Genomic DNA, 26,780 nt, shown 5'->3' on the forward strand with positions numbered 1-26,780 from the left:
ACCCACTTTAGAAGTTGAGAATAACCCACAGATACAGTTTTTCATACCAAACAAAGCATGTTGTGCCGCACCTGATTTTATATGGAGACTCCATTCCAGACCTTATTCTGGGGCTGCCCTAGCGCATGTGCGGTGCCCATGGTCCTGTATTATGCAGCCATAGGGACTGCAAGTGCCACCACCCACAGTCTTTGGGCATGAACCTTCAGGACGTAAAATAATTTTTTTTTAAATGTTTTTTTTTCTGTAGATTTAAACTGAAATAAAAAAAATAACTGAATGATTTCTTTGTACTCAGACCGTATCACATTCTTCAGCATGCTGGGAGTTATAGTTTTAAAAACACATGCAGTACCATAGTCTGTACCCAGATGCATCAGTCAGCATTCTACTTGTCAGAAGATGGGAGTAGTCGTTGCTTGACGAGAGAGGACCCGGGCTACGGACATTCATCCAGGTAAGGAAATGACCTCCTTGAGTCTAATACTGTCTAGTTAATTGGTGCTAGTAATATAATTAAAAAAATAATGATTTCAAATGCTGCGCGCTCCGGACGTAATGTCGTATAAAATAAATCAACAAATAAAAAGAATATTACAACACTATCATCTACTTTTCTTAAAGGTGCAGTTTTCTCTTTTTTTTAGGTCCTTCACTCACATCAGCCCTTGAATTGTTTTGACCTTTAAGTGCAACGTTAAGCGCCGAACCGAATCCGCCGGCGCCGTCTACGTTACACGCCGCGCAGTTCGTAATGTCGGCATCACCTACGGTGAATCCGACGGCGGCCACTTCCGACCGACCGCTCTTGTTCGAGTTGTATGTAAGAAAGAAGAAAACAAAAAATGACGTAATTTACATTTTGGTTAAAAATACTGAGTAACGTATTGGTGTTCAGATACCTGGTCACATCGAGTTGTATTGCTCGGACTCGGCGGAGCAGGTATGTCGGATTTAGGCACTTGTTAGCTACGATTGACAATGTACACATATACATATATCTGCACGGAGCGGGGGGCCCGGCTCACGTCATCATTCCGGTTGCTGTCTTTTTTTATCAGTTTGAGCCCTTTGCAGTTCAATGAAGGTGCAGTCAAAGTGGCGGCGGTTGTGCGTCCTCGGCGAGGGGTTCTGGCCCGTCTCCCGTCACATACTAGACGCACGTACCCGCTGGTTTACGAGAAGGGAGCTCCGGGCTCATACTGGTAATTCAGCACCATTGACAGAGCGCATGTTCTGGTCGTCGAAGCGCCTCCTTACGCTTCTCCTCACCGCGTCGGCTCTCCTGTACGGCTGGCTTCTAAGATCTGCAAGCAGAGAGCAGTGTTAGCGTCATTTTTTATTTATTTTGGGGGGAAAGGTAGAGGATTTACGTTGCGTAGGTAAAACAGAGAAGAAGTCCGGCAGCCAATCAAAGCAGCTTGTGTATAGAGAGAAAAGGAAATTTAGACTGATACAAGGGGAAAAATCATGTAGAAAGTATCAATGGATGAGAGAAAAAGTAAAGAAAAGGAAAAAAAAAGGTTTCTGCATCTTATACCGTATATTTGCTAGATGTAATGTAAGTAAGGTGTTTGAATTTATAAGTAAAAAATAACTAATATTAAAAGGACACCACTGATTACATTTATTTATTTTTTTTGTTTCTGGTAAGAACCAATCCTGTTAATAAATCTGTATAGAAATTGCACCTCCATTTTCTTAAGCCATACCTGTAGCCACCACTAGAGGGAGCAGTATGCACAATATTGGTTGCTGGGCATGTAATGTGTAGCAGTATGCACTTAGCTCCCTCTAGTGGTGACTGCAGGTGTCCAGAATTTCATCTTTTTATGTCTATAGAGAGGATTTGGAGCTCTGTGTCTGTACAACAGATCTCTGACCACATCAGTATGAATCAGTATTTTGGACTGGACATGAAAATGTGGAGATTAGCTTTACACTGGCCATAGTACTTAGAAAACTGATCCCCTAATCAGAAAAAAGGTTCTGAGATGTTTCCTGTCTTAATAGTATTTTCTGGTTTTGGAAAACCTCAGCTGCAGTTTGTTAAAATAAAAAAATCAGACAAATTGAGTTTTACTCACCCTCCCCAGGTCTAGCGCAGAGTCTCCACCACTACTCCCGGCATTTGTTATTGTCTGTGCAGTCGGCAGCGCTGTACCACTGAGCTCACTGATCGGCTGCAGCACTTTCAACTTGGTGTCAGCACTGCAGACAATAACCTACACCAGGAGCAGCAACAGAGACTCAGTGTTGGACCCAGTAAGGGTGAGAAGTACCCAGTGTTTTTTTTTTTTTTGTTTTTTTTTAACAAGCTGCAGCCACGGGACAGGGACAGGAAAGCCCCTTAAACCTATGTTTCCCCAAAACAGGGGTCCCATGTGCCCTGTTTGAATGGACCAGGGGTCTTGTATATGCACTACCACACCATTTATTGTCTATGAGATAATCTAGTACAGCACTTGGCATTCTTCATCGGTCTCACAGACAATGGAGCGGTTGTACACATGTATGACCACTACTCTTCAAATAGGAGACACGGACCCCCGGTCTTGTGACCAGTGATGGATCCAAGTTATCATAAATTTAGCCTAAACCCTTCAAGGATGAAGGTTGTTTGCACTTTTACAGATAATTTTGCTTTGCTCCAATGCAACTAATATAAAACATGAGGCAATCCTATGTGTCGCCATGGCGACAGACTACAAACAAATCCTGGTGTAGTCGGATCCTGCAGTCAGATGCTTTACTATGGCTGCTCTTTGTGTGTAGTTAGGAAGAAGAAACAAATTGTAGAAAGTAACATGTGACTGCAGAATGGGACTTAAGGATTGTAGGAAGCCTGTGACCTCAAAGACAAATGTATAAGCATAGGGGCTGCATACACAAAACGGTAGACTCAGTGTGTGACCTTAGAATAACAATTAATTATCGGTACATGTCGATCTTGTGAATGCAGACTTATCTCTTCCTTTTTCACAATGGTGTCCTTTTAATAATGGTGTCAGAAAGAAATATGCCACTAAAATTGAAGTCCGAGCCGGTGCCGAGCCGTGATGCTCCAACACCGGCTGCTAAGGCTGAGACGACCCTCTAAATATTTCTATTCGTGTATCAGAGAAGGATTAATTATGGATTCAGAATCGATTACTCTAAAATCTTCTGCGATTCGATAAAGTAAAGCCGCACCTCTGGTTTACATGGATTCTGTAGTCACACATGTACAATCTGGCCTCTTTGTAGTATATTGCCTTATTTTCCACTATTATTTTCCAGTTTATATTTTCCGCTTTCATTTTCCAGCTTATTTTCCATGGACGCCATCAACATGCTGCTGTTGACTGATCTCTTATCCCCACGTTAAGGTAATTATGCGCTACAGAGACTTACTGGATACTGACTTGTTCATACGTTGAGCTTTAGGTTTATTATGGGACACCATTAAAAATAAAACGAGCATAAGATCTATCTACAGCAGCTAGGCTGCTTGATGACTGTTTCCATTCAGAAACTTATTTTTACAAAGTAAAAATTGGATTCGAGGACCTTTTTTTCGCATATTCCAAGGTCATGTCGGTAAGGAGATAACTCTTTTTTGGGGTATATTCCGACTGAGTTTATTTTTGTGGCTTTTTTTTTTTGCAGACTATGTGCAAAAATCAACATAAAAAAGCTTCACATCTGAATGCAACAAGCTTCCCATTCATTAGATTTAGAAAACGAGATATAACGCATGTGTTACTTTTTTTTTCTGCAAGTTTTTTTTAACGTGTGTTGGGAAATGCGTTCTGTAAATTATTTGCATCCCTTTCCGAGCATAACGTGCAACAATATGTGCATATTTTTCAAGATTTTTTATTAATTTGTTGTTTCATGAGGACACCCTAAAAACTACTTAAAGCCACATCAAAATCTGCATGAAATCAGAGTTAAAAACAAAAAAAATTTCCACTAAACAACACGTCTTTTAGAAACATATTATCAGTGTGGATTTTTCGGCCTGAAAAATCCACATATAAACAATCTGTGTGAACATACCTTTTAAAGAGAATCTATCACCAGGTTTTTTTCTCCAAGAGCAGCATAATGTAGGGGCAGAGACCCTGACTCTCGTGATGTGCCACTTACTGGGCTGCTTGGTAGAGTTTTGATAAAATCCCTATTTTATCTGCTGCAGACGTAACAGTTCTCTGAATGCTGAGCCTTGTATAACCCGGCCCACACCACTGATTGGCAGCTTTCTGTGTATAACCCCGCCCACACTACTGATTGGCAGCTTTCTGGGTACACTGTGCATAGGCAGAAAGCTGCAAATCAGTGGTGGGGTGGAGTTACACGGAGCTCGTGAATATGGAGGACTACATGGCTGCAGGTTTACTAGTCCTCAAGTGATAATCACCTTCTGATAGATCAGTGATTTTATCAAAACTACAGCAAGCAGCCCAGTAAGTGACACAACGCTGGAATCAGGGTCTTTGCCCCTACATTATGCTGCTCTCAGATTAGATGGCAAAAAATTGGTGAAAGGTTCTTTTTAAGGAAATTCGGCAAAAGAGGCAATAGTGATATACTGCAAAGATGCCACATGTGACATTACTAACGAGATGTACTCATATGAGGAGCTTCACTTTAGGAACTTGTCACCTACACACAGTGGGTTTCGTCCTTTAATAACTAAAAGCCTGGTCGTAGGGTTTTGGAGCTAGTGTGGGCATCAATGGACTCACTGCCCCAAGTTTGGAGACCGTAACTATAAATAAGGGGTCATGTTTGGAGAAATCCTGTTACCTATTTTGTATTAAAGCTTAGTCTTTCCAAGTGGGTGTGGCTCAGAGGATCCTCAGGGGCGTGTCTTTAGGATGCTTTGCATAAGTTGGCTGTGTGTACCGCCCCCTTGTAAAGACCATAAAAATTTGCAAAGAATAGAAATAATTCTTTGGAACTGTATGGCGTATTTTAAAAGAACAAACACGGGAATACTCAAGGGAGCAGGGAAGTAGAGAGCAAAAACCGGACACTTTTGCCCTGGTGACAGGTTGCCTTTAAAAAGGGGTTTCTATGATATGTCATTCACAGCCTTTCCTTAGGACCGGCCATCAATGTATGGATGAGGGGAGGTCACAGCTTTACGGTCTCTCACAATCGGCAGAATATTAAAGTATTTCAATAAATAGAGCAAAGCTGCCAAAACAGCTGCAGGTTCAAGTCACCTGCAAGGAATAAAAATGTAGTATAATTTATAGAACAAAAGTTTTAAAAAATAGTTTAAAAAAAACCTGAATTACCCCCATTTTCCCCAGTTAAGAATAAACTAACAAAAAAATTATTATAAATATTATGTTATATTATAATAATAAAATAAAAAAATATTTAACCCATTAGGTTAAACGTTAAGAGAAAAAAAATCAAAGTGCCCACATTTCAGTTTGTCTACTCTTTCACCGTCCCAAAAAATCAATAAAAAGCAATCAACCCTCCCTCAAGTCCATCATTGTAAAAATAAAAAAGTTACTTGTCATCGAAATGTCAACGCACAAATTGTTTTTGTTGCAAAACTCTTGACTTTTTTAACCAGTAAAATATAAAAAATATTCTACAAGTGGTATCACCATCATCATACTGACCAGAAGGATCATATTCCCAGGTCATCTGTACCAAAAAATGGACAATGTAAAAAACATGCCCACAAAAATGTGGGTTTTTTTTCACCATTTCACCAAATTTGGAATCTATTTCTCTCGTTTTAGTTTATTATGTGGTATAGTAAATGGTGTCATTCAGAACTACATCTCGACCCGCAAAAATAATTCCCTCATGCGGCTATGTCAACGGAAAAATAAAAAAGTTATGGCTCCTGGAAGAAGGGGAGGAAAAGGCAAAAAAGGAAAATGAATGCTATGGATCAAGAAGGACATGTTGAATAAAGCTTTTGGCTTTGGTTTTTAGAATGTATACCTAAACCTTTCATATTAGTAGGGTTTTAAATGAATTAGAGCAGAATATTGGTCTAGGTGAGACTTATTATCACCTCATTATTACACTGACATAAATGCTGGTATGGTCTACAAAATGGCCGCCCCCACTGTGTGTATCTGACAGGATTGAGTTGTACCATTATGGAACATGACTGCTCTGGCATACAGAGAGAGGAGGAAGCCAAGTAAAAAATGATGCTTGCCAGCTCTGTGTATCCTCCACCACCGGTGTGCTAGAAGAAATCCTTACCCTCGAATGAACATTTGGAAATTTAGTGATATTATTCTTCTTTAAGGCTAAACAGGAGAAAAACACAAAATGGTGGTTAAATAAAAAAAAATATGGCTGGGTAAGGCAGAGAATGTGAGTGAATCATTCAGTACCTCAGAAGTGTTAGGCGCCAAAGCAGGGAAAACAAGCAGATAGGGGGTGAAGATAAGCAGAGAAATGCAGTGAACAAGATGGCCGCCCTATTAGTGGATAAGATAGCCGCCCTATTAGTGGATAAGATGGCAGCCCTATTAGGGGATAAGATAGCCGCGCTATTAGTGGGTAAGATAGCCGCGCTATTAGTGGATAAGATGGCAGCCCTATTAGTGGATAAGATGGATAATATGGCCTCCCAACTAGTGGACAAGATGGCCGCCCAGTTAGCTCATTAAAAGCTTATATTATCATTATTATCATTATCATTTTCAGGATTCTCAGAGAAATAAAGGCAAGCTGCTTTGAAGATTGGCTCCAGAGAGAAAAATTAATACAGTAATTAAAATAAAAAGAAAAGGGTAAAAAAAAAAACAGTTGTCCCAAGACACCGTGAAAGACAAGATGGAAGCTCAGTACAACAGTGGCCGTGCATAGAGAGCTCTAACAACACATGGACGGCCAATATGACCGTCACCAATGCTCAGTTAAATTAACGCCAAATGATGAAAATCTTAAAGGGGTTGTGCAAGATGAGAAGAACATGGCTGCTTTCTTCTAAGAACAGCGCCACATCTGTCTGCAGGTTGAGGGCGGTATTGCAGCTCGGACCCATTCACTTCAATGGAGCTCAACTGCAAAACCAAACAAAAACCTGTTGAGGGTGTCGGCGCCGTAGTTAGAAAAGAGTAGCCATGTTCTTATCATCCTGTACATCTCAAGGCTTTTCAGTTCCAATGCAATCCTATACTTTGCACATTACAGGTGCCAGCATGCCCTGACCGTCAATGATTGCAAGATTACGGTCACCCTTTTATGTTAATTTAGCAAAACATACAGCAAAGAGTGACGGTTGATCCCGGTATCTAATGATCAATGTTAGTGACCACCCCGTGGCTGTTTTTTACGGGTCTGCCCTCAGTTCCCGCTTGTGCGGTGTACCGCGAGCGCAGACATATGATTTATTCATTGTTTTGGAACTGAAAATAATGGCGGAAATTTCAGCGGATGGAGGAGAAGACTTCGTGCTCGGGGGCAGATTTGGTTCATGCAGATGCAATATACACATGCAGTCGTGGGTTACATCAGATACAGAAAGTCAAAGACGTATGAATCAGAAGAAGGAGGAAAAACACAGTAATGTCTGCATGCCCTGCAGAGAATCACACCAAGGCCGGGCGGCCGCCATCACCACTCCACGGTGTTTAGTCCTCTGGGACCCCCTATCCTGTATCCAGGACTATAATGACTCCCCGCGGTCACCGGTCCCCGATTCAGTGATATCCCCTTCCCCCACCCCCAAAAAAATGGGAAGCTAATAAATCTTAATGTTTTAGAATTCGATTTGCGTGGTAGCCAAGACGGTGTTAAAAATAAACTACTATACTCACTTATCACCGGCCTTGCCCGTCCCTGTCCCGTCACCACCGGTCCTTCAATCACACCTCTTCTCTCTTTTTCTCCTACCGAGCCTTCGGCCACCACCACTGTCAAGGTCTCACACGCTCATGAGGTGCAACTCACAAGATGGACGTCACGGACGTGCGTCGCGCTTCATGTGGCCACGTGGACTTAGTCAGCAGAGGTGCCGGAAGACTCAGAATGAGGGGAAACCTGGAGAAGAGCGAAGACAGCACCGAGGCGAGGAGGGAAGTCCGAGGAGATGAGAGTATATAAGTTTATTGGTTTTTTTTTAACCCCTTCCCAACAGTTCCAATACAGCAGCACCTAAAATGCTGAGCGGAGCGGCGGTGGAGCGACTGCTTAACCACCACTTTCTGCCGCTATTCCACTGCTCCGCGGACTAAACACTGTTTCATAAAGTGATTTCGCCGGACCCGCCGTTGGTGTCATCTCTTCTCACACATCTTGAGAGTAGAACCAGATGTGTAACACGTCACTATGTATTACATTCCACAACAAGAACAATGTAAAACAAAATAGCAAAAGTAAATGCCCACCACCACCACCACCACCACTTTCCATTCAAGTCCCAGACTTTATCTACCTTAGTAATGAAGATGTAAAAAAAAAAAATCACATGCAGAGAAGACGGGTGCACGATGGGGCTTATTAATGCAAAAGAAAAACTGTTTTTATTTTATTTTTTCGACCCAACGTTTTTGCGTTGTTTCATTTTTTTATATATATATATATATATATATATATATATATATATATCTATAAAGTGGTCAGAGTTTTGCTTTTTTCTGACACAGAGCTCCAAATCCACTTCATACACATCAATGGGCAACTAAACCTTTATATATTTATTTATTTTTATAAAGGTTATGAAACTTTGCAAATTACTTTATTAAAGGAATTGTCTTCATTCCTGTCAAAATAAAAAACTGCATGTAACTGGCTTTTCCCCAGTCTATTTGCCCACGTACAGAGCACTGATAACACAACTTACACATCTGGAGTACAGATGATGGCAGTGAAGGAGTCGGCACGAAGGGAACAGTCAGACTGCATATAAATCGGAGTGTAATCGGAACGCAGTGCTCGGACTGACCAGCGGATCTCCCGACCCGAGAGTGACAGGTGCACAGAAATAAACGAAGCTGTGACATACATTTTCACTGCCAGCATCTGTACTCCAACCGAGTACTATCCGATGTCTATACCGCTAAAAGCAGATAAATAAACTAGGGTAAATAAGGGGTTTGGAAGCCAATTCTTTTAAAAGGATGGAGACAAATCCCTTAATAAACTGATATGCAAAGTTTCATCACAAAATTATTAAAAAATTTTAAAAAAGGAAAGTTTAGTTACTCATTAAAAATGTACTTCCCGGCAGCCACCATTAGAGGGAGCTCACTGCATTCAGTGTCACTATTGACTTCAATGTATCAACAGTCCGCACTTATCTCCTGAGCTCCCTCTAGTGGTTGCCAGTATGTACTTTTTTACATTCTACATCTATGCAAAAAAAAGTTGTTCCAACCACTATAAAGATATAATAAAAAGTTTTAAAAATATTATTTTAAGGGTGGTCATGCACTTTAAAGCCCCATTATGAATAGAGTTTTGTAAGTGGCATTCAATGAGATGATGGTGGGGCATCAAAGCTTCATGAAGACAGGAGACGCTCTGATACCCCTTGGGGTGATGCCTAAACATGGAGAAATATATGAAAACCTACAGCAACCTTTTTTTTTTTAAGAGCATCAGGTGTGAAAGAGAATATTTTTTAGTAATGGATTTCCTCAGTGAGAACGGGGTCGCAGAAAAACCGTGAGCCACGCTTGGCTGTTCGGGCGGTAAAGGGCACAGTCTTCAGCACTGCATGGAAGATAATAGCCAGAGAAGACAAACAAGAAGACGGTAAGAAGCCAAGGACTATCGCATTAGTACATGGTTAGTTCTCTGCTGAGGTTATCGGGGACGGTCAGCACAGATACAATGCAATATAAATAATGCCTCTTCTCATAGGTCGGGCGGGAGAGATTAATCAAAGCAAGTGGAAAAGACATTCAGCGGTTTTGGCAACATATAAAAAAAAAAAGACAAAGCGATAACATTTTTTTTTTAACAGAGTCAAGGTTAGTGGAAAATCATCTGGTTTTTTGTTTTTTTTTTGCAGAGCACAAAAATTATAGCAGCTAAGTCTAGTCTTGTGAAAATCAAACATAAAAAGGATGTATATCTGGCAGTCACCACTAGGGGGAGCTAAAGAGCCTGCTGCATACTGCTTTATTATTAGATGCAATAGATAAACAGTATGCAGTGAGCTCCCTCTAGTGGTGGCTGCAGGCAGGTTACTGTTAATGTCATATCCACAGGATATCCTATAAATGTCAGGATTGCGACTCTGGGACAAGATCGTTCATCTCATGGTTGCTGTGAAGGGAGAGGTGGCTGTGCTGGCACCGTTCTCTCCATTCACTCCTATGGGAGTTCAAAAACCAGCAATGTTCTGAACATTTATGTCATATCCTATGGACAGCTTGCTAATATCCCCTGTGTTTCATTTCTTCAGCAATGTTAAGATCTTTGCTTGCTGTCAGTCAATAGAAGATTTTTTTTTGTTTGTTTCACATTTCAGATCTGCTTCAAAATCTAAATAAAAAAGTCAGTATGAACCTACCCTACGTGTACAGTCTTAGAACTGGCCACAGCAGAGTTTTCTACACATTGGTTGTATTTAGTCTAGGCGATACTTTGTGAAGTTAAAAAAAAAAACGAGCTCCGGATTGGTGACTCTTTGCCTCTGTCCACACTGTTATCACGGCTTCCACTTAAAAAAGAAGCATTATGACAACTATACCAGATCTGTTTTGTTTTGTCAGAGTTCCTGTATTTTGGGTAGCAGTAATAGGGCTGAAGATTACATAACGTCTGCCTACATAAATACTGAATAAGGCTATGTGCACACGCTGCGGACTGGTCTGCGGATTTTTCCGCACTGATTTTGATAAATCCGCAGGGCAAAAACACTGCGTTTTTCCTGCGGATTTATAGCGGTTTTACCGCAGATTTACTGCGGTTTTTGTGCGGATTCTGCTGTGGTTTTACACCTGAGGTTTTTTAATATGGAGCAGGTGTCAAACCGCTGCGGATTCCGCACAAAGAATTGACATGCTGCGGAAAAAAAAAAGCACCGTCTCCGCGTGTTTTTTCCGCAACATGTGCACAGCGGTTTTTGTTTTCCATAGGTTAATATTGTACTGTACACCGCATGGAAAACTGCTGCGGATCCGCAGCGTCAAAAACGCTGTGGATCCGCAGCAAAAACCGCAACGTGTGCACATACCCTAAGAATAATCTCTGTGTACACAGAGCCTCACCTGCGCCGATACATTGTAACGCAGTATGTTTTTGCCACTGATGTGTTTTTTTGCAGCCCAGATAACTGTTTAGACTGGATACAAGAATGTTACTGTTCACTGACAACAAGAAGAAGAGATCTTGAGAATGATGAAGAATTGACTTACAAAGGATAATAGAAAAAATGCTGAACTTTTTTTCATTAATTAAAGAAGCCCTCCTCCTCCTCCTCCTCCTCCTCTCATCAAAGCTTTAAACCACTGAATAAATTGTAATCATCATATTATATAGCACTGTGTACTTACAATTGCTCATTTTGCCTTTCTTCACAACTAATTCTTCTCTTTTCCATTAGGTCTATGACATCACATGATTAATAACTGACTAACTAAATACTTCTAAGATCTATGTAGAAACAGGAGGTCAATTTTCCCTGTATGACTCATGGGTCACTGCAAAAGTCACTGGCAGGGAAAAGGGAGCAGCTGGGTCAGGAGGTGAAGAGGATGATTTATGCAGGGAAAAGAGACTTCCTGCTTCTACATAGAGCAGAGAAAAGAGAAGAATTATCTGGGTAGAAAGGGAAAATGAGCAATTGTAAGTACACGGCGCTATATAATATGATGACTGAAATATATTAGGAAGATAAACATTTTGATGGGACGAGTGTTGCTTTAAACAAGTTTTCCTTACATAAGACTGGGCAATTCAATGAATAAAACAAGCGAAGCTATAGATGTTAATAGATGCAAAATGCAACAGATATTTATACAGTAGATAACCGTTAATGGGGTTGTCCGATGCTAAAAAAAAACGAAAAAAAAAAAAACAAGACCCCTGAAGCCTGTGATTGTCTGCAGTCGTGAGGTGACTTAAAAAAAAGCAATCGTGTTGATTTCGGAGAACACAGACAACAGGAGCGATGGTGGAGACTCCCACTGATGCTGACAATGGGGCTCCGACGTCTTAATGTAGTGGTGATGGTGAAATCACGTCAACGGGGCATCATTTAAAGGGGTCATCCGGCTCCATCACTTCCACATCAAGAGGTGAGTGGAACTGATGATGTGCCGTTTACAGATATCCATTTATTGGAATGGCACAGGTGAAGGATACCCGCCGCTCACGAATGCAACCCGGCCAGATATCTGTAGACGTGACGTCACCTCCTGGAGGCGAGAGGAGCAAGATTACCCCTTTAAAGCAGATGTGTCACCATATCTCACGGCACCATTTGCATACATTATTCAATATATCTTAGACCTGATGTGGCTGATGTACTTACTTAAAAAAAAATCCTTGAAAGAACAGCTGTATAATCTTGAAATCAGCTTGACTCTTAAAAATGCTAATTTTAATATTAGAAAGGGGAAATTTTCAAAAAAGGATTAGACAAACTATTGTGAATATTCATAGTGAGTACACTAGGCCAAACAGGTCTAAGAGATCGAATAATATATGCAGTTTGAAGTGTAAAATTTGTGGAGCGGTCTGCTGTAATAGGAGCTATGTTATTAGTCAATGTATGTCCCTTTCATATGGTTTTAATCATTATAGTCAATATTTCCATGCTGTCTATGACCCCGGGGCCGGTTCTCTTACCTGTGATGATATCCTCAATGGCTCCGTCCTTGCCCTCGTACACGTGTCTGTTATCTTTAACTTGCCTCCTCCTCAGCTCCGCTATCAGCTCCTGCTGCTGCCTCTTAGATTTATGGGAAGGAGACTGCAAGGAAGTGACGGGTAAGTATCATTATAGGTATATATACAGTGTCGGACTGGGCTGCAAAGGCCCACCAGTAACACTGACTTTTGGGGCCCACTGTTCAGCTACATGCAAAAATAACCAGAGCCCAGTACACAAATATATTTTGGCTTCTATGTAATATTAATTTTGCTAGCTTGTTTAATAAATTATTAGATTAAACCTTTTCCTGCAAATTATGAATCAAGTGTAATAGCACTACTCATTAGCCCTCCTTCACAAGGGCCCACCAGAGGATTCTCCTTCTCTCCTGTGGGCCAGTCCGAGCCTGGGTATATATGTATATACAGGAGATCACTCTGAGGGTGATGACATATATGCTGCATATAATTTACAGGTATGATTAATAGTTTGCTGGGAGTAGAGGGGGTTGGCTGACTGCTCATTTCCGTAGCTATGCCAATCCCGTCATTTGCTTAAGCATCATCTGCAAAGGAGAAGGGCACTGGCTTAGCTGCTGAAATGGGCAGTCAGTCAGTCCCTGTCGCACACAGCGCCTGTCGCACACAGCGCCGGTCACGTGGAGAGCAAATCCATCTACTGCAGTTTTACTTTGAGTTTCTGTGAAGCTGATGCAGATAGCAAACAATCAGGGCTCTGACTTCATCTCTTAAGTGGTTCTGGAAAAATGATGGTTATGTATATCTATCTGTGAATGATTTTTATAGGAAATGACATTAAGGAGGCCTAGTATCTTGTCTTTTGCACACGGCTGTACAGTCAGTGGTATACAGAGAACCTTTTGGTCCTGCTGGTCCATCATGGCCTCCTGCTCCAGAAGCTTCTCCATGAGGGCCTGCTCCTGTTTTTTCCTATGCTCATTCTCCTCATCGGCCAACTACAAGACAAATAACACAAATATAATGTATTATGGAAAGCAGAGAAAAAGTATAATCGTCAATATACCAGCACCATTGGGAAAGATGTACTTATCAGCTATGACTATGCTCTTTAGTAGCATGGAATTTACTAAAAAATGATAGATAGATAGATAGATAGATAGATAGATAGATAGATAGATAGATAGATAGATAGATAGATAATGAGATAGATAGATAATGAGATAGATAGATGATAGATACATAGATAGATAGACAGATAGATAAATAGACAGATAATAGATAGATAATAGATAGATAAATAATGATAGAATAGATGATAGATAACTCACCTTGTAAGCTTTCACAAATCTGACAAACACTGGGAAGAATACGGATGGAGGAGTGGTTTTAGGATTTTCACCAAAATATTTTACTGCATCATCAAAGGCATCCTGGAAGAGACGCAGGACAGAGGTCAGGGGTTTGGGGTCGCAGGCGATCGGATCTGTATCAGTAGATATTCTACCCTCCACCCCAGCCCTACATGCTCCAGTCTGGACGCCCAGCACACATATTGTACATTTCTATACATGCCGCATAATGATGTCCATATAGAAGCATCTTAAAGGGAATTCTCGTGACATTTTCAACATGCCAGGTTCCTGTTAATATTAACCCTCTCGTTACCTGTGAGATTTTTGCATCATCCTGTAATTTCTTCAGCCTGCCTTCGTTATTCTGGATGAATTCTTTCAGCATCACGTTGTGGTCGTGCATGGTGTATTCCCTCTTGGTCAGATCCATCCCTCTTTGAAGTTCCCTTACGTCCAGGAGAACATTTTCAAGAGAGACTAGAGTGGGAGCAGATAACAGCGATTCATAGACAACAACGGGGGCTGACTGACCCAACACATCTGCACTGCCTGACTATGGCCAGCTGGGGGCGCTCATGTTACATTACAAGGAGGACGATATAGACAAATATCAGTTTATTGTGCTATAAAACAATATAAGTGAGAGCAGGAATGTCTATGAGGAGGCAGAGTCCTCCCGGCCGCCGCTGTTCATCTGCTGAGGGTCATGGGGTAGTACATTTGGGTGTCTGACCTACTGAAACTACCCCCATCCTAAAAGTTGGAGTTTTTGAACATCTGCCCAAAACGTATGCTCAGCCTCCACTCCATTCATTGTCTATGGGACTTCCAGAACTAGCGGCGTGCTGTACTCCACTTTCTCCGCATGCGAGAAAGCAGATGTAACGTCACATCCACAGATATCTGCCAGTGACAGGCATTGCCCACATGTCTTATTCATTACAATGTGGAAGAAAGCGGAGCCGGATTACCCCTTTAAGGTAATGTTATTGGCAAAGGATCCTTATAATAGGTTGGTGTCATACCAAGTGGAAAACCCCTTTAACAGGACATCTCCACTTCTATTAACCTTACCTGCGGCAGCTTTTTCCACATAATGGAGTTCATTGAAGAAAAGAGCAACCTGTGGGTACTTTTCCCGTACCACATTGGAGATATAGTGCAATAAAGTCTGTTTCCTGTCTGTTGACTTGGTGTCCAGAAGCTGTTAATGAATAAAAAGGAGACAGAAAATAAAGCTAAACTTTAATATAACTGTAAATGACACTAAAAATTAAAGGATTTTATAAGAACAAAACAATTAAAATGTCAATATTCTTCCCGGTTTGAAGCCGCCACTAGAGGGAGCTCACTGCATATGGATTCATATAGTTGTAACTGGTCTAGTGGGAGCGAGCGCCCTCTTGTGGTGGCTGTAAGCAGACAGAATCTTATCATATACCTCCATGGCTCGGTAAAGGACAGCAGGGTCTTTGGAGCTCTGTATCAGAAGAACTGCCGAACCATGCCGGGTTATGGACTGATGGCTTTAGTTTACCTTCCCCCGTTCCTTATGAACATATTAATGTGTACTTACCAAGTCCAAGCTTTGAAGTTTAAAGCCGTAGACCGCTCCTCGTTTACTGCTGTTCATGTAATTTCCAAGAGCCAATATAATCTACAAAACAGAAGCAGAAATAGAGGAGATCGGCCATCGCAGAATCTCCGCACCGTCACCGTGCTCAGAGCCTTACCTACCTCTAGTATCTTCTTTAGTTTCTGAGATGATTTAATAGAGACAGATGCAGCAATGATGGCGTGAAGTTGCTATAAAAAGACAATAGTAATTTGTATACTGTATGTACACATAAACTCACATTCATACATATACACAGAATTACATAAACACCCTTAACCTCATTCACGCATTATATATATTTATACACACAATTACATTCATACAGACACATTCACAGACATATAATACACATTTATACACTCTATACATATACACATTCATAGACATGTACACACACTATATAATATACACACATTCATAGACATGTACACTCTATCCATACACATTCACAGACATGTACACACACTCTATACATATACACACATTCATACATGTACACAGTTACATAAACACCCTTAACCTCATTCACGCATTATATGTATATATATATATATATATATATATATATATATATATATATATATATACACACAATACCATTCACACACACACATTCATAGACATGTACACACACTATACATATACACACACTCTATACATATACACCCATTCATAGACATGTACACACACTATACATATACACACACTCTATACATATACACACATTCATAGACATGTACACACACTCTATACATATACACCCATTCATAGACATGTACACACACTATACATATACACACACACTCTATACATATACACACATTCATAGACATGTACACACATTCTATACATATACACAAATTCATAGACATGTACACACATTCTATACATATACACACATTCGTAGACATGTACACACATTCATAGACATGTACACACATTCATAGACATGTACACACACTCTGTATATACACACACACACAATAGACATGTACACACACTCTATATATACACACACACAACAATAGACATACACCTTCATTACCTGCACACACAATCTCAGACACAGAATGACGATCATACATACAGTATATACTGTATACATATATACACACACATACAATCACATTTTGACACATAATCATGCACAGTCACATTTATATATGTACATACATGCAAATACATGTATTCATATACACATTGTAAATATTAACAGATTTCATCTGTACAGTTTATATGTATATGTACACTCCTCAACATTGAAATTGCAGCACCAAGAAGGAAAATTTGTAGAATTCTGGAAATCTCAGGATGGAGAATAGAGACATGCTGATGGTCTGCATATGGTCTTCAATACATCTCTATTTATTCAGTCTGGAGTATGAGCACCACATACAGAAATCCCCGCACTTACAGCCTTGGCTGCTGTCACTGAGGTTATTAACGGTTGTCTGAGGAAGGTTCTGTCGTGCTGAATGTACTTGGCAAATCATCAAGATCCGCTTCTGGCAGCTCATGTGTAATCACTGACCAATGACTTCCCAGATGTGTTCTATGGGAGACAAGTCAAGAGACGCCGCAGCCATGGTAGCAGGTTTAGGCCACATCGGCTGCTCATAGTAGTACGAGGAACATGTGGCCTGGCATCACGTTGAAAGACATTTCTTGGGACACTTTAGAGAAATTGCCATTTCTCATACAAATCAATGCAACGCTGAGCTGTTAGTGTATCTGAAATGAAGACTTAAAGGGGTCCGGCTACCGAACATTATGCCAACCTACTTCATAATCCTGGAAGTAGGTCTCGTGTGACATTCCCTCATGAAGGCCTCTTCATGGCGCTGCCCTCGTGATCTCCAGACCAATCTCTGGCTATTGTTGCATACAGGACAAAAGCGGAACTCATCACTGACTAGGCAGACCTCCATTCCAGCCTCCATTGCGTCTTGCTATGCTCCATGAAGCCTTTCAGAGAGGTGGTGTGAGGTAAATGAACACCTGAAGCTGGAAGTCCGGCACGTAGCCCAATGATGTCTTGGTTTGTGTAGACATTGTTTGACACCTTAGGCTTGTCATATAATGTCCAATTCAAAGGGAGCTGCCAACAGTGGATCTTGATGATTTGCCCAAGTGCACAAATCACATGAAGCACTGTTTCCTCCAGGTTGTCGCCATCCTAGAATGTGATGAGGTTACCCCACACTGCCTACACGGTCTTACACTACTTTATGATGAACACAAATTGCGTGCTCACCGGCGTCAGCATCTGAATGCTCTCATTGAAGTTCCCGATAAAAGCCATGATGGTCATCTTCTGCATCAGCCTCTCGATCTTGCTGAACTGCATCATAAAGCGATCTTCATCTGATAAGTTCTCCAGGGGCTTCTTCTCTCGCTCGTACTGCCGAAAGACCTTCACTTCAGCCTCCGTGGGCATGAACCTCATCAGACATTCCACAAAGTCCACAGGTAACGTTTTCAGGTCAAATCTAAAATAACAGATGATGACATAAATCAGCCAGTAATAACATACCTCACCAAGGAGCCTCCTCAAAGATTTGAATAAATGAACTCTACACATTTTGACATTTTCAGCACTTATTGGATAGGGTGGGAGTGGGCAGGGACACACCCCTGACTGGTACCACCCAGGAGGAACAATAGAGGAACAGAACAATGCATAATTCTAAGAAAAGAAACCAGAATTGTTATTCCATGGTGAGTAATGACTGGACTGAGAGGGCCGCTACAAATTACTAATTATACGACAGCAATTTTAAGTACAAATCGACTGTAGGAATTGGTCCACTGTAAAAAAGAATGTCTGCCTCCAGATAGGAGGTCTGTGCCAGCTACACTCAGGGGTGTAGTAAAAGGCGATCTACTGAATGAACCTGCACCTAGTCTGATGGAGAGAGTCTCTCTTCATGACTGGGTGATTTTTCTTTTTTTTTTTTTTTTCAATTTCATTTTCTTCTCCCCTTCTTACAAAAGTCTTACATAGCCGTACGAGGGCTCGTTTTTGGCAGGACTAGTTGAAGTTTTAAATAACACCACAGATTTACCATATAAAATACTGAAAAATGGAAACAAATTCCAAACGGGGAAAAATGGCGAAAAAGAAAAAAAAACACAATTCTGCAGAATTTTTCATTTGTTTTTTAGTTAGCAACATGATTTTCTAGCTCAGAGCGATTATGCCGATCCAAAACTACTAGTTTTTTATTTTTATTTTAGTAATTAAAAAAATTCTCAATTTCTCCCCCCCCCCCACAATTTTTTTTTGATCTGAGTCATTTTATTAGTTATTATTGGTTATACCCTGAGGAAGAAGTGTGTGTACTTCGAAACGCGTCGATTAGAAAAACCCTTAGGGTACGTGCACACGCTGCGGATTTTGCTGCGGATCCGCAGCAGTTTCCCATGCATTTACAGTATAATGTAAACCTATGGGAAACGAAATCCGCAGTGCACATGCTGTGGAAAAAACCGCGCGGAAACGCAGCGGTTTACATTCCGCAGCATGTCAATTCTTTGTGCGGATTCTGCTGCGGGTTTACACCTGCTCCAATAGAAAACTGCAGGTGAAAACCCGCAGCGGGATCCGCAATAGAAACCGTGATAAATCCGCAGGAAAAACCGCAGCGGTTTTGCACTGCGGATTTATCAAATCCGCTGCGGAAAATTCCGCAATGGAATCCGCAGAGTGTGCACATGGACTTATGGTTCCTGGTTGTGGATCCTCATTTCCAGTTATCAGCAGCGTGAAAAAATCCAAGTTTTTTCTCCTATATCCTTTATTTTATTAGAGCCGTAACTTCTGTTATTTTTCCACTGATGGAGCGGTGTTGCTAGATGACATTTTTATTGATAACATTTTGGTGTACATATGACATCATGGGAACTTTTTATGGAATGCTTGGGGGAGTTGCGGTGACCAGAAAAACAGCAAGTTTAATTTTGATTTTTTGATTTTTTTTTACCATTCATTTATTAATTTTAAGTTTTCATTCATTTATATACAAAATATATTTTTTGTTTTCATTTTTTCATTTCATTATTTTTTTTTAACTTGTCAAGTAGGAGGATTCAAACTTTTAGACAGTGTTTTTTTGAAAGTTTGTGAGCCCTTCAGAATTTTCCAAGTTCTTGCCTAAATTTTACCTAAAACTACATCAGATTTTCATACAAATCCTAAATGTAGATAAAGAACCAAATCAAACAAATAAGAAATTTGCTTTTCTTTTTTTAAGAGGAAAATGATCCAATACAAGTGCTTCTCACAAAATTAGAATATCATCAAAAAGTTAATTTATTTCAGTTCTCCAATACAAAAAGTGAAACTCATATATTAGATAGAGTCATTACAAACAGAGTGATCTATTTCACGAGTTTATTTCTTTTAATGATGATGATTATGGCTTACAGCCAATGAAAACCCAAAAGTCATCATCTCAGTAAATTCGAATAATTAACAAAAAAACACCTACAAAGGTTTCCTAAGCGTTTAAAAAGGTCCCTTAGTCTGTTTTAGTAGGCTTCACAATCATGGGGAAGACTTCCAGGAGAGAGCTAATTTGCATGTTTTTCCCATGGAGCATTCCCAACAGGACTCCATACACAGCTGGTCTCTTTAAGGAGTGTCAGTTCCCACCAAAATCATGTGTATTGCACAATGTAATCCAGTGTAACCAGTACACAAGTGTTTATACTGGCACCGTCCTACGAATGGCATATTATGGAGGTATTCTACCACAGATTAATTAAGCTATTTCCAAATCTATCACCTACAAATCTATCACCTTCCATTGTATGGATGAAACAAAGGAAAACGCGGACGATAAACACAAGGCAGAACTGAGGATCTTTCTTAAAAAAGACACAGAGTCTGGAAGGAGCTGGACAGGGCCAACGTCTCCGCGGTGCACAACCGTCTGTGGATATTGATGGGAGAGTGCACGGAGACGCGATTATTGATTTCAGAACAGCAAAGGAAACACTTCACTTCATCTGCATTTGTGTTATCTGGATGCCGAGTGGCGGGAAATAAGCATCACTCACTTAGCTGTCTAGACCACACATAGGAAAGTTTTGCTCATGGATAGTAAGTCCCAGCCTGTCTTGCTATTCCGTGTGTTCTTTTTTTTTTCTTCAGTTGCATTTATACAATGGCTGGACTTAAAGCGAACCTGTCAGCAGGATTTTGCTAAGTAAACTACAGACACTGTCAGGTTGCCGCTATTATACTGATTAAAATGATACCTGGGGTGAAGAAATCCATCTTGTGGTTCTTGTGTAATCAGTGTTAGACGTTTTCAGTTAATGAGATGCCCGTAGTCCGGGGCAGAGTCTTATCTTCCTGCTTTAAGCCAGAGAAACCAAGGAAAGACCTGACCACAGTCTGCCCCCGAGGCATATATCATTATCATACAGTCCAGGCATATCATCAGCTGAAAACATCTTACACTGATTACACAAGAACCACAAGACAGATTTCTTCACCCCAGGTATCATTTTAATCAGTATAATACTGCCAACCTGACAATGTCTGTAGTTTACTTAGCTGTTGTGAATTTGGATTTTGGGCTCCCCCGGTGGCTACTGGTGGAATTGAACTGGTGTCTTCATCTTCTCTGTTCACCTGTTCCCATCAAGATGTGGGAGTCGCTATATAACCTTGCTGCTCTGTTAGTTGCTTGCCGGTCAACAATGTTATCAGAAGCCTCTCTGTGCTTGTTCCTGCTCCTAGACAACTACTAGATAAGTTGGACTCTTGTCCATGTTTGTTTTTGCATTTTGTTCCAGTTCACAGCTGTAGTTTCGTTACTGTGTCTGGAAAGCTCTTGTGAACGGGAATTGCCACTCTGGTGTTATGAGTTAATGCCAGAGTTTTAAAGTAATTTCTGGATGGTGTTTTTGATAGGGTTTTCGGCTGACCATGAAAGTGTCCTTTCTGTCTTCTGCTATGTAGTAAGTGGACCTCAAATTTGCTAAACCTATTTTCATACTACGTTTGTTATTTCATCTCAACTCACCGCCAATACATGTGGGGGGCCTCTGTCTCCTTTCGGGGTATTTCTCTAGAGGTGAGCTAGGACTAATATTTTCCTCTGCTAGCTTTATTTAGTCCTCCGGCTGGGCTGGGCATCTAGAATCAACGTAGGCATGCTACCCGGCCACTGCTAGTTGTGCGTTAGGTTTAGTTCATGGTCAGCTCAGTTCCCATCTTCCAAGAGCTAGTTCCTATATATGCTTATGCTATGTTCTCTTGCCATTGAGATCATGACAGTTTGACCGGCCCGCAAAGTGTTAATTGTTTGGGCTGAAGCAGGAGAAAAAGAAGTGTTGAAGGGAAATTTTTTTTTTTTTCCCCCTCAGAGTTTTGCTGCCTAGCCCTTAATTGCTGTCTAGCTGCTTCTTACCTCCTCTTAACCCTTGAATGGCTCTGTGTCCACCTGTTTGTAATGGATCTTCAGAGTGTAACTGCAGGTTTGAATAATCTCGCCACGAAGGTACAAAATTTGCAAGATTTTGTTTGTCATGCACCTGTATCTGAGCCGAGAATTCCTTTGCCGGAATTTTTCTCGGGGAATAGATCCGGGTTTCAGAATTTTCGAAATAATTGCAAATTATTTTTGTCTCTGAAATCTCGCTCTGCCGGAGACCCTGCACAGCAGGTCAGGATTGTGATTTCCTTGCTCCGGGGCGACCCTCAAGACTGGGCTTTTTCATTGACACCAGGGGATCCTGCGTTGCTCAATGTGGATGCGTTTTTTCTGGCCTTGGGGTTGCTTTATGACGAACCTCATTTGGAGCTTCAGGCAGAAAAAACTTTGATGTCCCTATCTCAGGGGCAAGATGAAGCGGAAATTTACTGCCAAAGATTCCGTAAATGGTCTGTGCTTACTCAGTGGAATGAGTGCACCCTGGCGGCGACTTTCAGAGAGGGTCTCTCTGATGCCATTAAGGATGTTATGGTGGGGTTCCCTGTGCCTGCGGGTCTGAATGAGTCCATGACAATGGCTATTCAGATCGATAGGCGTTTGCGGGAGCGCAAACCAGTGCACCATCTGGCGGTGTCCACTGAGAAGTCGCCAGAGAGTATGCAGTGTGATAGAATTCTGTCCCGAAGCGAGCGGCAGAATTTTAGACGGAAAAATGGGTTGTGTTTCTATTGTGGTGATTCTACTCATGTTATATCAGCATGCTCTAAGCGCACTAAAAAGCTTGGTAAATCTGTTTCCATTTGCACCTTACCGTCTAAATTTATTCTATCTGTGACCCTGATTTGCTCTTTGTCATCTATTACCACGGACGCCTATGTCGACTCTGGCGCCGCTTTGAGTCTTATGGATTGGTCCTTTGCCAAACGCTGTGGGTATGATCTAGAGCCTTTGGAGACTCCTATTCCTCTGAAGGGGATTGACTCCACCCCATTGGCTAATAATAAACCACAATACTGGACACAAGTAACTATGCGTATTAATCCGGATCACCAGGAGATTATTCGCTTTCTGGTGCTGTATAATCTACATGATGATTTGGTGCTAGGATTGCCTTGGCTGCAATCTCACAACCCAGTCCTCGACTGGAGAGCTATGTCTGTGTTGAGCTGGGGATGTAAGGGGGCTCATGGGGATGTACCTGTGGTTTCCATTTCATCATCCATTCCCTCTGAAATTCCTGAGTTCCTGTCTGACTATCGTGACGTCTTTGAAGAATCCAAGCTTGGTTCGTTACCTCCGCACCGAGAGTGCGATTGTGCCATAGATTTAATCCCGGGTAGTAAATACCCAAAGGGTCGTTTATTTAATCTGTCTGTGCCTGAACATGCTGCTATGCGAGAATATATAAAGGAGTCCTTGGAAAAGGGACATATTCGTCCATCGTCATCTCCCTTAGGAGCCGGTTTTTTCTTTGTGTCAAAAAAAGACGGCTCTTTGAGACCATGTATTGATTATCGGCTTTTGAATAAAATCACTGTTAAATATCAATACCCATTGCCGTTGCTGACTGATTTGTTTGCTCGCATAAAGGGGGCCAAGTGGTTCTCTAAGATTGACCTTCGTGGGGCGTATAATTTGGTGCGAATCAGGCAGGGGGATGAGTGGAAAACCGCATTTAATACGCCCGAGGGCCACTTTGAGTATTTAGTGATGCCTTTTGGTCTTTCTAATGCTCCGTCAGTTTTCCAGTCCTTTATGCATGATATTTTTCGCGATTATTTGGATAAATTTATGATTGTGTATCTGGATGATATTCTGATTTTTTCGGATGACTGGGACTCTCATGTCCAGCAAGTCAGGAGGGTTTTTCAGGTTTTGCGGTCTAATTCTTTGTGTGTGAAGGGTTCTAAGTGTGTTTTTGGGGTACAGAGGATTTCCTTTTTGGGATATATTTTTTCCCCCTCTTCCATTGAAATGGATCCTGTCAAGGTTCAAGCTATTTGTGATTGGACGCAGCCCTCTTCTCTTAAGAGTCTTCAGAAATTTTTGGGCTTTGCTAACTTTTATCGTCGATTTATTGCTGGTTTTTCGGATATTGCTAAGCCATTGACCGATTTGACTAAGAAGGGTGCTGATGTTGCTGATTGGTCCCCTGATGCTGTGGAGGCCTTTCGGGAGCTTAAGCGCCGTTTTTCCTCTGCCCCTGTGTTGCGTCAGCCTGATGTTGCTCTACCTTTTCAGGTTGAGGTCGACGCTTCTGAGATCGGAGCTGGGGCAGTGTTGTCGCAGAAAAGTTCTGACTGCTCCGTGATGAGGCCTTGTGCCTTCTTTTCCCGTAAATTTTCGCCCGCTGAGCGGAATTATGATGTTGGGAATCGGGAGCTTTTGGCCATGAAGTGGGCTTTTGAGGAGTGGCGCCATTGGCTTGAGGGGGCCAGACATCTGGTGGTGGTATTGACTGACCACAAAAATTTGATTTATCTTGAGACCGCCAGGCGCCTGAATCCTAGACAGGCGCGCTGGTCATTATTTTTCTCTCGGTTTAATTTTGTGGTGTCATACCTACCGGGTTCTAAGAATGTTAAGGCGGATGCCCTTTCTAGGAGTTTTGAGCCTGACTCGCCTGGTAACTCTGAGCCCACAGGTATCCTTAAGGATGGAGTGGTATTGTCAGCCGTTTCTCCAGACCTGCGGCGGGCCTTGCAGGAGTTTCAGGCGGAGAGACCTGATCGTTGCCCACCTGATAAACTGTTTGTTCCTGATGATTGGACCAGTAGAGTCATCTCTGAGGTTCATTCTTCTGCGTTGGCAGGTCATCCTGGCATTTTTGGTACCAGGGATTTGGTGGCAAGGTCCTTCTGGTGGCCTTCCCTGTCACGAGATGTGCGAGGCTTTGTGCAGTCTTGTGACGTTTGTGCTCGGGCCAAGCCTTGTTGTTCTCGGGCTAGTGGATTATTGTTGCCCTTGCCTATTCCTAAGAGGCCTTGGACGCACATCTCGATGGATTTTATTTCAGATCTGCCTGTTTCTCAGAAGATGTCTGTCATCTGGGTGGTGTGTGACCGTTTTTCTAAGATGGTCCATTTGGTTCCTCTGCCCAAGTTACCTTCTTCTTCCGAGTTGGTTCCTCTGTTTTTTCAAAATGTTGTTCGTTTGCATGGTATTCCTGAGAATATCGTTTCTGACAGAGGGACCCAATTCGTGTCTAGATTTTGGCGGGCATTCTGTGCTAGGATGGGCATAGATTTATCTTTTTCGTCCGCTTTCCATCCTCAGACGAATGGCCAGACCGAGCGGATTAATCAGACCCTGGAGACATATCTGAGGTGTTTTGTGTCTGCTGACCAGGATGATTGGGTTGCTTTTTTGCCATTGGCGGAGTTCGCTCTCAATAATCGGGCCAGCTCTGCCACTTTGGTGTCCCCGTTTTTCTGTAATTCGGGGTTTCATCCTCGATTTTCCTCTGGTCAGGTGGAATCTTCGGATTGTCCTGGAGTGGATGCTGTGGTGGAGAGATTGCATCAGATCTGGGGGCAGGTGGTGGACAATTTGAGGTTGTCCCAGGAGAAGACTCAGCTTTTTGCCAACCGCCACCGTCGTGTTGGTCCTCGGCTTTCTGTTGGGGATTTGGTGTGGTTGTCTTCTCGTTTTGTCCCTATGAGGGTCTCTTCTCCTAAGTTTAAGCCTCGGTTTATCGGCCCGTATAAGATATTGGAGATTCTTAACCCTGTTTCCTTCCGTTTGGACCTCCCTGCATCCTTTTCTATTCATAACGTTTTTCATCGGTCATTATTGCGCAGGTATGAGGTACCGGTTGTGCCTTCCGTTGAGCCTCCTGCTCCGGTGTTGGTTGAGGGTGAGTTGGAGTACGTTGTGGAGAAAATCTTGGACTCTCGTGTTTCCAGACGGAGACTCCAGTATCTGGTCAAGTGGAAGGGATACGGCCAGGAGGATAATTCTTGGGTGAATGCATCTGATGTTCATGCCTCCGATCTGGTTCGTGCCTTTCATAGGGCCCATCCTGATCGCCCTGGTGGTTCTGGTGAGGGTTCGGTGCCCCCTCCTTGAGGGGGGGGTACTGTTGTGAATTTGGATTTTGGGCTCCCCCGGTGGCTACTGGTGGAATTGAACTGGTGTCTTCATCTTCTCTGTTCACCTGTTCCCATCAAGATGTGGGAGTCGCTATATAACCTTGCTGCTCTGTTAGTTGCTTGCCGGTCAACAATGTTATCAGAAGCCTCTCTGTGCTTGTTCCTGCTCCTAGACAACTACTAGATAAGTTGGACTCTTGTCCATGTTTGTTTTTGCATTTTGTTCCAGTTCACAGCTGTAGTTTCGTTACTGTGTCTGGAAAGCTCTTGTGAACGGGAATTGCCACTCTGGTGTTATGAGTTAATGCCAGAGTTTTAAAGTAATTTCTGGATGGTGTTTTTGATAGGGTTTTCGGCTGACCATGAAAGTGTCCTTTCTGTCTTCTGCTATGTAGTAAGTGGACCTCAAATTTGCTAAACCTATTTTCATACTACGTTTGTTATTTCATCTCAACTCACCGCCAATACATGTGGGGGGCCTCTGTCTCCT

At 41.9% G+C, this 26,780-nt stretch overlaps 1 protein-coding gene across 7 annotated transcripts in view; it reads right to left on the minus strand.

The window, feature by feature from the left end:
- Nucleotides 1-244: 244 nt before the first annotated feature.
- Nucleotides 245-26,780, minus strand: part of FMNL2 (formin like 2) — a 215,463-nt gene continuing 188,927 nt past the window's right edge. For 2 of the 7 annotated variants that reach the window (XM_077272952.1, XM_077272954.1), the window contains 10 exons: nt 18,008-18,242; nt 15,873-15,941; nt 15,712-15,792; nt 15,210-15,339; nt 14,449-14,612; nt 14,112-14,213; nt 13,680-13,778; nt 12,778-12,901; nt 9,557-9,690; nt 245-1,307 (listed from right to left, as the gene is read on the minus strand). In XM_077272952.1, the coding sequence (XP_077129067.1) occupies nt 9,599-9,690; nt 12,778-12,901; nt 13,680-13,778; nt 14,112-14,213; nt 14,449-14,612; nt 15,210-15,339; nt 15,712-15,792; nt 15,873-15,941; nt 18,008-18,242 (1,096 nt within the window). In that variant the 3' untranslated portion in view covers nt 245-1,307; nt 9,557-9,598. Of the gene's footprint in view, nt 1,308-6,181; nt 6,276-9,556; nt 9,691-12,777; nt 12,902-13,679; nt 13,779-14,111; nt 14,214-14,448; nt 14,613-15,209; nt 15,340-15,711; nt 15,793-15,872; nt 15,942-18,007; nt 18,243-26,780 lie in introns of all 7 variants that reach the window. The other 5 variants (XM_077272951.1, XM_077272948.1, XM_077272949.1 and 2 more) reach the window with 3 other exon arrangements.

Source organism: Ranitomeya variabilis, chromosome 7 (genome assembly GCF_051348905.1).
Source record: "Ranitomeya variabilis isolate aRanVar5 chromosome 7, aRanVar5.hap1, whole genome shotgun sequence".
In the NCBI taxonomy this organism is placed as follows: Eukaryota; Metazoa; Chordata; class Amphibia; order Anura; family Dendrobatidae; genus Ranitomeya; species Ranitomeya variabilis.